The following is a 12,675-nucleotide window of genomic DNA, read 5'->3' on the forward strand; positions in this document are numbered from 1 at the left end:
AACCAACTGAATAATTTAAGTAGTATATATATATATGCATACATCCATGGATCATGTCATCTTGAGTTCAGTAAGTTAACAAGACAAAACCTTGTTGCAATGGAGACATAATCAAGAGAGTCTCAAAATGTTGAAGTTGTGAATGAAAATGTGATATTAAAATTAAATCTCTTGGCTTAAAACATTTTATCTAACCGCCGCCTCCGTCACCACCACCGCCACCGTCACCACCGAGTCCGCTTAAACGACGATCTGGTTTTCTTGGATGCGTAACACTACCACCATAACGGCTGCTATATCTACTTGAACGATGAACTGGTGGTGGTGCTCTTCGTGGATATGGATCGTTCTCGTCAAGCCCACAGGAAAATATGATCATTGATATAAGCAAAAGAGACAGAAAAACGATTCCCAACAAAACTAAGGTCCCTGAGTTATACCAAATTACTTCCTCTTGAGCACCACCATGAAACATTGCAAGGAATTCTCTAGCCATTTTTGGGACCTTATCTTTCTAAACCCTTCCTATCATATACTTTCAAATCCGACCAGGCTCCTCGTGACCACTTTCATCTTCTCACCTAGCTACCATTAATTGGGTCAAAAGCTTCCAGAGTTTATATTCTATAAAACCTAACACAAGGGTGCATACTATATTAGTAAACCCTACTGTGGTAGAACATTACTTTATAGAATAAATACAAAAAAACATTTCAAGCAATTAAATAGGGATTCAGATCCTGAAAATGTCAAGATCCAAGCCTAGGAACCAGAGAAAAACAAAGATCCTGACATTTTGGTGGAGAACCGGACAATTTTGTAACGGGAACCGGTGAAGATGAAGGGTTATAATATAATGTTATAAAATTATCTACATGATCTGTATTTTATAAACTATAGTCGATCTATTTGGTTCATGTTACTTTTCTCAAAATACACTTTTGTGACGTTTTTCATTGTTATAATATATCAATGTTATAAGTATTATATTATTGGAAAAGGTAATGTTGGTAATGTTTGGTTTAGAATGTTAACTGTGAAACTTAAATTGGCCACCTCAGTTCATTTTAGTTAAATCATTTATTGATTCTTATTTTTTTATTTAATTGATTTTTCTCTAGTTTTATAAACAGAGAGTTATTCCTCTATTCTAAAACATATCAAAATCCATCTTCTCTCATTCTTTTTTTCTTATTAGTTTTATTATTTATTTTTTTAAATCTTCTAAAATTATTTTAGATTTATTTTATATTCTTTTCAAATATTTTTATTGGTTGTTGTTATATTTTTTTATTTTGTTATTTTTTACAACATTTTTCATATTATCAATCAATTAGAAATCATACGACCTAATTCAATTTTATAAAATGTGATTTTCAGTTCAATAAATTTTATTACATATGTTTAAAAAAATGAAATTTACATTCACTTACGTCTAATCAATTAGTTTTATCTGTCTTCAATTATTTCTTACAAATAGGTTCCAGATATGAATGTTAAATATTGAGTAATGACAGATACAACTTCCATTGAACCAACCTATTCTTACATTATTTAAACGATACAAAAGACAATATGATTTACAAAGTCAGTTATATACACTCATCATGGGTATAAAAGCAGAAGGAACCAGAGGATAGGAACTTAGAAAACTGATGCAAAAGTTACATCAACAAAATTCTAGTATACATGTCAAATTATTAAAGGCCCTCTGTCCATAAAGTACAAGCTTCTGATATGGGTGTTTGTATTTCCTGAAAAATTGAGGGATTTTATACTTTGAATTCCTACATAACAGTTACACAAAACAAGCACAATCAAAGAATCATCAGATTACCTCAGGAAGCTGCAGATGACGATGATGTACATTGTCAGATTTAACAATCGTTTCCCACTTAAGGTAAAATGATGTTGTCTGGAGAGTGACATTGTGCATGAAGGTTTGCAATAAAGCTTGACCGTGAAGTCACGTTCTTTTTGGAAATGGTAGGTAAAGTGCGCTTAAGCCAAGACTCTGATGGAGCTTTTAGTGAAGGTAGGACCAAAGGAAGTCCAAAACAGCTTGCACCAGATGTTTCTTGGTGGCCCGACTCTGTAAAACGTTGTCTCTCTAAGGCATTCTTCCCATCATATCTTACCTTTGAGCCATCCATACAACATTCTTTATCTACCCATTTGGCTGATAAATGGCTCTTCAACTCAACTTCTGAATTTTGATTGAGGCTATTAGAATTGTTTCTCCTGCTGTAACATTGACTTTCTGAACTCATCTCCTTAAATGCAATCATTTCAGAACTTGAATCTATTGAAGGATTATTGTAAACGCTATTATCTCTTCTCGAAGTCTCATAATCACCCCCTCTGGTATTGGTTTGAGAGGTGACCTTATTTACAGAATCCACATACATTGTTTTCTCATGAACATGGCTTTCATAATCATGTTGACTGCTCTCAGAGGATGCTATTTTTCTGCGAACTCTTTGATGTGGATCGGTGCCATGTCTAGATTTTACTAGAGTATCCAAAATCTCTTTTTTTGCTTTAAACCCACAGGTAGTTCTAACTTGCTGCAGAATAAGAAAATAATAACAATTAACCGCATCTAAAGTGAAATAATGGCAAAAGAAAAAAGTAGATAGAGACAAATTAATACCCCTTTTGTAGATCCAATGTAAGAAGCGCCTGATTTAGCATGCATTCGATGAGCCGCTTTTCTTTGAACCTTATCCATTGTTAATCCAGGTATTGGATTCAAAAGACAGAACCGAGGAAATAGCCCACAAGTAGTAGTTGTGCATTTTTCGTATTCATTGCAGTCAATACTTTCTTCTACGTTCGCTTCTCTCTTTTTCTGTTTTTGTTGTTCTTGTCCAACAAGTTCCTTGTTGGACACATGATGTGGTGCTTCAGATGTTGCTGCAGGGAAGAACCTATCAATCATGAAATCACGAGCTTGTAGATGATCACTTGAGAAACTCCCATATGATTGAGCCTCTTGTTCCTCCCAACCACTCAAACCAGATAAACTACAGCTCGTGAAGAATGACTCACTCCTCGAAAGTGTGTCGAGACAATCTTTATAGGATTCATCTCCATCATCTGAATAAGAACTTTCCTTCTTCATATTTCCATCTTTTGAATATTTTGCTACTCTTTTATCCAAAGATGCAACCCTTTGAGAGTTGGAAAAAAAGGAGCTTCCGGTTCTCATCTCAGTAACTGATTGTTGCTTGATTTCTGATACTCTCCCAATAGGCTGCTCGGCAGCTTGTGTCTGTAACTTGCTTTCATCTTTGGGTTTTCCTGGGGCTTTCTCCCATACAAAAGGCACAGTTCCAGCATTCCTCACAGGAACTGACTTTAACTCTGAATGGTAAGCAAGAGGAGGTGGAAGTCTGGCTAATTTGTAATCAGTTTTGCTTCTGCGGTCTGCTTCATTGGCCACTGTTGATGAGAAACGCCTCACTGATAACAGTGGCTGGTTAAAATTCAACTGTTTTTCTTCCATTAGATCTTTCAGTATCATGGAATTAGCTTCTGCGAATCACCAAAATACAAACTACACTCAAACTTAGCCTTTTCATGAATATGTGAAAGAAAAATACACTCACATTGTTACAGTGAAAGAATTCGAGAGTAATAGGGAATAGAACCACTGAGCCTTTGGATGATGTTATCCATAAGAAATTAATTTTTGGATAGCTTAAGAACGAGTTAATTCATACGAGTTCTCTTACATAATTGTTAAAGATTTTTTCTTTTAACTTGCAAGAAATCGGTAACAAATATAGCTTATATGACCGGCAATTACAATCAAACCAGACCATCAAAGAAACAGAAATTTTAGTTTTATCAGTTAGGCCAAGGCCAGCATTCATCAAAAGCAGTCACGTCATTCAAGAACTAGGACCAAGAAAGCTCTGATGCTTGCATTAGAATAACAAAGAAACATATTTTTATTTCCCGTACAACATTCACCGTGTCATTCATCACCATGTACGAAAAACCAAGAAACGCCAACAAACACACACGAAAACAGAGAGAAAAAGAGTTCAGGAAAAGAACCTTGGAAAGAAAAAATGAGTCGGCCCAGGAATCAACCCACTTTCCTCGTTTGGAAAGCTAGTGAATAAAGCCTGCAAAGCAGAAGCAATTTCTTGTCTTGCACAAGGACATGAGATAAAGAAAACAAAGAAAGAAAGGAATTGCTTTGAGAATAACACATAAACTATGTTGTACGCTTGTGTCTGTTGCTTTGCAGCAGAGGTGAGTAAATCCTTCTCTTCTCTCTCTAGAGTGTAAGCACATACATTATGATCATTTCATGTTCCTCGAGACTAGCAAATAAGTGTGTGATCATGTGACAGAGAAGCCGGAGCAGGGATAACCATGAAAAGAGTTGAAAATCACAAAAAGGGCAACCCTGCTTTACGTGTTCGATTGTTGAGGAAAGAATAATGTTTTCTACAAACCTTGGTGAGAGTAACACAGATAGCAGATAGAGCAATATTAATGAGTGATGTGATTAAATATGATAAGAGAATAAAACATGAAACGTGTCAAACAACACTATTTGTAACTCCTCTGTTCTTGTGCTTCCTTCTGTTTATTTTCTTGCTAAAAGAAATTAGGAATATGCTAAATCCAAATCTGCGGGATAAGTTTTCATTATGCCAATGATGATAAGAAAAGAAAGAAACCCACGCACAAAGTAAATAACATATGCTATAAATATGATCCTTTCCTCCGCATATTATATTTAAATTTTCCTAATTAAACTAATCAACTAATAATTTAGAAGTGTATATTTGGATTGTTGTTTTAAAAACCGAAATACACGGATTTTCATTGTGAATTACGCCTCTCATGCAGTTTCTGAACATTTGCAGACTCTTGAAAGGTAGATTTTTTCTATATACTAAGAAAATATAAAGTTATAAAATTAAGCTAATTGTAGAAACTTGATTTCATCAGAATATGAGTGAAGAAATATAATATTTACTTCATGAATGCGCTAGAGGTCCTGCATGTGTAGCTGCAAATGATGTCACTTGCTACAGGTGTCAAAACGATATAGAGCACGTTTCCTAACTTGGAACTTTAGAACTATAAAATAATCATACTTTTTAATATTTATTTAGAATGCAGATGATGTGAAAATTATATATATGTGTGTGTGTGTGTGAAATTCATGTGTCATGACATGATCAACACTGTTTCACTGGACCAGTAAAAGAATTTCGGTTTGCTATTACTTTTTGCACCTGTTACTTGGGCTGTCTCAGCAAAAAGAGAAATAGTTTAAAATGTTATTTTAGAAGTTGAAAGTTATTATTTTATGGTTTGACAAAATTATTCATCACAATAGTTGATAAATACAAAACTATAAGGATTTTAATATTATTATGTCGATAAAATATATTTCCGATAATTGTAATTTTATCTTTTTAATTGATTTAAACTCTAGTCATGTTTTATTACAGTTTTTTTTATTTAATCTTTGAAATTCCATTCCTATTAATCATGATTTATGTTTTAAAATATTGTTAATCAAATTTGAAATAAAATAAATTAATGCACGATTAAGTAATTGCTATTGAGAAATTAATTTTGAGATATTTGTTATGAAGTTTTTGACTTTACACAACATTTATTGCACATTTGTTCTAGTTGAATTTTTTATATTTGGATTTAATTGAGCTTTAACTGATTTCAGTTAATTTTAAAACTTAGATATGGTTTGATATACTACATTAAAAACTCAATATGAAAAACTAAAATTGCATAAAATATTTATAAACTTAATTAATAAAATTAAAATTTTGAAGAGCAAAATCTAGCAATTACTAAGTGTAATTAAGTATTGTATTTATAAAAATATTATTTTATCATTTTTATATTTCTATTCTATCTTGATTGTATTTTAAAATTACAAAATTTTAGTTCATAAATATCTTTTATATATCCAACAACAAGAAAAATAGTATGGATAAATTATCCATTGACTAAAAATAATTGTACACGAATCATTTAACATTTACTTCTCTGTAATACAATTACGCTTATAATTTTTTTTTCACACAAACAATCACTAAAACCATAATTGATTACCCAACCCATATCCTCTCCCTGATTACCCAACCCATATCCTCTCCCCCGCGTCTTCAGCTATTATTTAACCTGATTATCTAAAGGTGTGTTTACTTGAGATAATTTGAAGGAAATGATTTGGGAAGAGTGATGGAATAAATTTGAAGGTAAATTTTGTTATTTATTTGAGTGGATTTGGAGCTAATTGAGAGTGGATTTGGAAGTAAAGTTTGTGAGAATTAGTGTGAGATTTGATTGATGTGACAGATAAAAAAATTGCTTAATTGGTAGAAATTAAAGATTACCAAAATACCCCTAGTTATTAAAGTAATATAAAATGATAATTGTTAATGTTATATTTAATTGTTAATCATCCCGCAAATCATTCCGCGCATTTCTTTTGAAGTGAACACAAAATTCACTTCAAATCATCGCTCGCATTTTTGCGTAAGCAGTACATTCACTTCAAATGAACATAGCATAAAAATATCTAAACCCTAACCTTCCTCCCCGCCTTCATCAAATTTTCCCCCAAACCCTTCCCCGCACCACAATCTTCTCTACTTGGCTTCGTGTTCGTCTTCTCCTGGTTGGCTTCATGTTCGTCTTCTCCTGGTTGGCTTCGTGTTCGTCTTCTCCTGCTTGATTGAGCGTCGAGGTGGAGGTGTCGAGGCATTTGTGGGTTGAGCGAGGTCGAGGTGCTCTGGCGCGCTCCCGTATTGACCGATCTTAGGTCGAGGTCAAGGTAAGATTGTGTCCGATCTTGGCTCTCTGGTTTTGGCTCTCTCGTTCTTTATTCGATCTACTGATGTTCAATCTTTTGTGTTATAACTCAAAACATTTTGTCTCTGGTTTTGGCTTCTGGTTCTGGCACTTACATAAAAGTTAATGAAACTTGTTGACGGTACCGGGCGATTTCTATTACTACAGTACAAAACATTCCGTCTCCAACCCCTCAAACCTAAATCCTCCCTGGTATGTTCATCAAATCTCTTCAATCTTCATGGTCTAGTAGTGAAAAACGAAGATATTCATTAAGTAGAAGAAGTATTATGAAACACAATATGGGTATGTTAGATACAGTATGGTTCAAAGGTTTGATGCCTATATTCATGCATAATCTAGTCTGTTTTCCATCCATAACAGCCTTGGTCCCTTCTAGTTGCCTTCCAGAATCCAGCAGCAGTCGCCTTGTTAGTTCTTGTTCCTGTAGGATACTTCTTATCTTTATGGCTGAAAAAGTACCACTAACATGGTCTAGTGTTTCCTATTCTTAGTTTTATTATTGGTTTAATGTTTCGGCAGGTCCTTATTTTCGTCCAAAATCTCAAATTGATCCTCTTCTTTTTCGGCATCTCAATTGGGTCCTTATTTTGTGAAAATTGCAACAATTAGACCCCTTCGTTAAATTGGGTCCAACGGCGTTAACGTATGGTTGACATGTCACGCTGATCTTCGTTTTTAAATGACATGGAATTCAATATATTTTGACATGTCTTTTTTATTTATTTTTTTTACACAAGAAATTGCCAACCATCATAGCATTGTCGTCATCTCCTCCGCGCTGCCACCATCTTTGTCAGACCTCCACGACCACCAGTCAGCCACTGCGACCATCGTCTTCCTCTGCGAAATCCTCACCATTTGCAACCATCGTGAATCAAATCACACACACAGAAATCACGAAGCAGAGAAACCCTTGCGGGAATCTCCATTACGCCATTGCTTATTTTGTAGATTGGGGAAAATGTTTCTAGAATAAGGGTTTCGCCCTTTCATTCACGGCGGCCAACGGGGGATGCGAAGGGTCTCTATTTTTTGAATTAAAGGCGCGAAGATGGTTCTGTGGTTTTTTTATTTCCAAGGTTTCCATGGAGGCTTCAATGGTGTTTGGGTGGCGGCATGGTGGCCGTGGAGGCTTGCAGCTGACAGCGAGCTTGATGGTGGTGTTTTGCGAACTAGGGTTTATCGCGTTTGGGGTTTAGGATGAGATCTTTCTGAATTTGTGGTTTGCAGGTTTGGGCTTGGCGAAGGTGATGGAGGTGTGCCGCAACAACGTGTTGAAGAAGACGAAGATGATCTTCTGCGGTGGAGGTTGAAGCTTCGTGCATCAATGGAGTTTGCGATTTTTGGGTTCTTCTGCAGGTTTCTGATGCGGTTGATGATGGTGAAGCGTTGAGGGTTGCGCATGACGCTTGCGAGGTTGATGGTGGCACTGAAGCGCTTCTGCGTTGTGGCGGAAAATGCGGCGGCTTGCGATGCCGATTAGGGTTAGGCGACAACGGCCAGGTGGCTTGATGTTTTCGAAGGGAGACGCCACTGTTGATGTGGTGAAGCACAAGTATGGTGGCCTCTCGCGGAGGAGATAATGGTCGTAATGGCTTAGGGTCTGGCGGAGGCGGTGCAGCATGGTGATTTTGGACAATCTCTTAGATGGCACGATTCATGGCTATCTCATAGCGGTCCGATGTTCCCTGCAATTAGGGATTGCAATTTGGTTTCTGGCTTGAAATCTCTATGGAAAAATCCCTGCAATGGAGATGAAAGATTTTAGTTATTGATGTTGGAGAAGATGAGTGTTGCGGTCCGACGATGTTATCTGTGGTGGAGGTGATGAAGGATTCCCATGGCGGTTTGCGGCAACTTTGCTATTGGTGGTCCGATGATGGATGGTAGGGGAAAGGCTAGGGTTTTTGGGGGTAGAATGTGTCAAGGGTGATAACCTAGCTCAATTTAATGTTTAATAAAAAAAATAAAATTCCACATTAGTGTGCCATGTCAGCCATAGGTTAACGCCGTTGGGCCCAATTTAATGGCAGGGGTCTAATTGTTGCAATTTTCACAAAATAAGGACCCAATTGAGATGCCGAGAAAGAAGAGGATCAATTTGAGATTCTAGACGAAAATAGGGACCTACCGAAACATTAAACCTTTTATTATTATACTCCACCACTGATGCACATATTATTGAATGTTGAATATTTCAAACTAATACTTGAACTTATTTAAATAAATTAGGTAAACGTGAATGGTTCAGTTCAAAACAACGGTTAGATCTTTGAAACTGTTGATAACAAAGATACGACAGAGCCTGAGGTATTGAGAATCAGGGGTTTTAAATTTAACAAAACTGAGCAGCTGGAAACAAAATACTCTGAGCCAGGAAAATTTCGCTTGAAGGCTTGAACATGCAGGCTTTGGCTAAACAGTTTTAGCTCTCCTGCATCCACTATTATTTTTCTCTACTGTAATGTGTGCTTGCACTCGTTAGTTCTTGTGTCATAATCAGTGGCATAGGAAGTCTTGCAGAGTTTATCTCCCTTCTCCCAGCCTTTGGTGCACCATTTTTTTTCCATAGTATTTTCCAGGTAGTTCAGAATTTTTTTCCGCATTCTTCTTTATTCTTGATGCATTTTTTACACACTCCTATTGAATCTTTATGCATTTTTTACACACTCCTATTGAATCTTGATGCATATCAGTCCTGAAATACCACTTGTACATAATCTTGTCCAATATTTATTTAATCCGTAATTAAACTCCATAATCTTGCCCAATATTATTTGTACATAATTACCATGATATTAAGCACTGATAAACTGATTTTATTAGGTATGGTCAAGAATACAGACAGGATAGTGAAACTTTGTTCACAGAAAACTACTTATATATAGATGTGTGTGTAAATATATATACTTAGATAGAGAGCATATTTACAGGATAAGTCAGTCATATATGTTTAACTAAATTATTTCTCTAACCACATAGGAAAAAAATTATAGTAACTGCCTCAAACAGTTACATTAAACCAGAACAAATATCTCATAACATAATATAGGAAAAATACTATAGTAACTTACCCCTACTTATGATGTTGACGTCAAAAGTTGCATCCATAAAGTTATCTTCCCTTCTCTTTTACTTAAGTATTTTTAATTTTTTTAATCTCTTATTGATTAGCTCCTTCATCTTCTACCTAGATTAATTATATTATTTTTGTATGCAAGGGCTTTATAGGGAAACTAAAATGAAGTTGGTGCAGGTGTGCAAACGGTGGGTGGTGGGAAGGTTTGGGAAGATGTGGTTGGATATCCAGGGAAGCTTTAGGTTGTATTATGTTGGCATTCTTTATTTTCTTCGCAATTATTTTTCTGGCTAAACATTTTTGGAGTGGAAGTTCTTGAAAAACTTTTTCTGCTTTGATATTGGGAATATATTACTGAAACTTGAAAATTTTATCGAGTTCATTAATTTCATACTTATATCAAGTTTACTTCTAAAATAACTTAGAAGTCTTTTTTATTATATATTTTTAGACCATGAAGATTAAAGTATGAATTATTTTATTTTATTATTACTTTTTATAAATAATATTTTATTTATGCAAGTAAGAATACTTATGTTTATTTTAAATTTTATTATATTCTATTTTATATATTAGAATTAAATGAGCTTGACTTTTATATCAAAGATAAATGTTACCTGACCAATTTATTGCAATGCAGATGAGTTGGGTGATAACTTCTGGCACTGGTGCATTGACCATTGTCCGTAATCTACCGTGTCTCAAGGGCATTACAAGTGCTTAGCGAACTCAGCAGGTACCGTTCACAGTGTTTCAGCAAATGTGACATTACAAGGGCATTGGCTTTTGGAGGTTGTATTTCGGGTAACCATTTGCTTTCAGGACGCAAAAGATCATTGCAGGCAAGTGTCATTTCTTTTCTTATTTGAGAGTATGATTAAGTCGTGTGTTATAACTGATAATCATCTTAGTTATGGTTGAACTGTGATAATGTACTTTGAAAATTGATTGATGTTATATTGTATTGTACTTATAAAAGTTAAAATTCTGGTTTTATCCTTTCAAGCACTGAAAGCCATTGAAAAGCTGCAGAAAAATGTGGATAATCTTATAGTTATTCCAAATTGCCGCCTCCTTGACATGGCTGATGAGTAGACATCTCTTTAGGATGCTTTTCGTCTGACAGATGATGTTCTGAGGCAAGGAGTGCAGGGAATATCAGACATCATAACAGTGAGTTAATTAACAATTTTAGCAGACTTTTATCTAGAAGCATTAGTTCTTCATTTTAGGATGGTAAATTGAGAAGAGTAAGAGAGAACATTACATACTTGAATAATTTTCCATATCCTTTCTCCCAACTCATTGGAGTGTTTGCCCAACTGTTATAATTGAACAATTATATATTGCAAAGTACATTTTGATGTTGGTTTATAAGGATGATATTCCTATACTGTCTTTTAACAGATACCTAGGCTTGTAAATGTGGATTTTACTAATGTAAAAGCTGTGATGAAAGACTTTGGAACAACAATGCTTGGTGTGGTTGTTTCCTCCAGTAAAGACTGATGTTTTTGGATTTGGCATTCTCCTCCTTGAGTTCACAAGCCAGAGAGCTCTAGACCTTGGAAAATCAACCAACAACAAAGGAGCCATGCTTGATTGGGTGAGTTTGTTTCCCTTTATTCATTAGAACTCTTTCCTTTACTAAGCTAGAGTGATGACTATGCAGATATTACCTTGTGGAGAGAGCTAAGGATGTTAATATTGTTGGGATTTTAGTTGGAACTCTTGGGGTTGGTATGTTGCTTGTCAAATTTTTATTTATTTTGTGTCCATGATAATTGCTAAAGTAGCATGTGCATGTACAGAATTATATTGTCACACTCCTTGTGAAGCATTACAATATTGCAAACATCCAAAAACCAAAACATTTTATTTGAATATTGTTGTCTAGTAGTAAGAAAGGATATGAAGAGTGAATCCTTAATGTTACTAACCTTGAATGCCATAAGAAGAATTATGTGAGACATCATTTGATTATTGTCTATGATTACATAATGCATATGTAAATGGTTCATAGTCTTGGTCATATGGTTTAGGTGCCTATAAGAAATGTGGAAACTATCTCGTGTGAGAGTAAATATATTATGCTTGTTTTTTTAATAGAAGTGTGATTTAATTTAACATATTGCCTACTAATGCAGTTGGTTATCTTCACATAATCAATCAAATGAAGGAGCTCATAACTGGAGCAGGCAAGAAGGCCTATACTTTGGTCACGGGAAAGCCAAACCCAACTAAACTAGCTAACTTTCCTGAGGTGAAATTTACTACATTCATTCGTAGTATATATTTCAGTCTGTCTTTTTGTAAAAACTTTCTAACATTAATATATTAACAATTAGAAAATTATTTTCTCACTGATATATATATATATATATATATATATATATATACTTTATGATATTTTCTAAGTTGAACAATTTTCTCACTAACATGAACATGTTATTTTTTAAGTTGAACAATTAATTGTATTTTTAACATTTACTGTTTATTTTATATAATAATATTTAATTTTGGTTTCAAGTTTTGGTTTATTATTAAAACATTTTTTATGATCATTAAATTTATTTGAATAATAAAAAAAATTAAATTATTTACATTACCGACAATTCTAGAAACCCCAACTACGAAAATTCAGTAATTACCGGCTGTTTTGTAAAAAGTATCGACGGTTTTGCTGAATCTCAACAATATCGGCGGTTTTCATAAAAACT

At 34.6% G+C, this 12,675-nt stretch overlaps 1 protein-coding gene and 1 long non-coding RNA gene across 2 annotated transcripts; one reads left to right on the forward strand and one right to left on the reverse strand.

Moving 5' to 3' along the window:
- Positions 1-1,616: 1,616 nt before the first annotated feature.
- Positions 1,617-3,526, reverse strand: LOC124828633 (uncharacterized). Its single transcript, XM_088093218.1, has 2 exons — positions 2,654-3,526; positions 1,617-2,567 (listed from the first exon to the last, which is right to left on the reverse strand). The coding sequence occupies exons 1-2, from the start codon at positions 3,524-3,526 to the stop codon at positions 1,896-1,898; spliced, it is 1,545 nt and encodes a 514-aa protein (XP_087949344.1). The 3' UTR covers positions 1,617-1,895.
- Positions 3,527-6,571: 3,045 nt separating this feature from the next.
- LOC148196705 (uncharacterized) lies at positions 6,572-12,302 on the forward strand. The gene is made up of 6 exons (XR_015780383.1): positions 6,572-7,065; positions 9,109-9,458; positions 10,133-10,197; positions 10,596-11,128; positions 11,363-11,561; positions 12,103-12,302. It is a non-coding gene; the product is annotated as an uncharacterized LOC148196705 (long non-coding RNA).
- Positions 12,303-12,675: the final 373 nt, after the last annotated feature.

The sequence above is a fragment of the Vigna umbellata genome, chromosome 6, assembly GCF_029865625.1.
Source record: "Vigna umbellata cultivar VRB3 chromosome 6, Vumbellata_1.0, whole genome shotgun sequence".
In the NCBI taxonomy this organism is placed as follows: Eukaryota; Viridiplantae; Streptophyta; class Magnoliopsida; order Fabales; family Fabaceae; genus Vigna; species Vigna umbellata.

Excerpts from the sequence above, each read along its gene's own strand:
- LOC124828633 (XM_088093218.1), bottom strand. The coding sequence starts at position 3,526 with ATGATACTGAAAGATCTAATGGAAGAAAAACAGTTGAATTTTAACCAG. Across the intron at positions 2,568-2,653 it reads ACATTGGATCTACAAAAGGG|CAAGTTAGAACTACCTGTGG; the intron begins GTATTAATTTGT and ends CTTATTCTGCAG.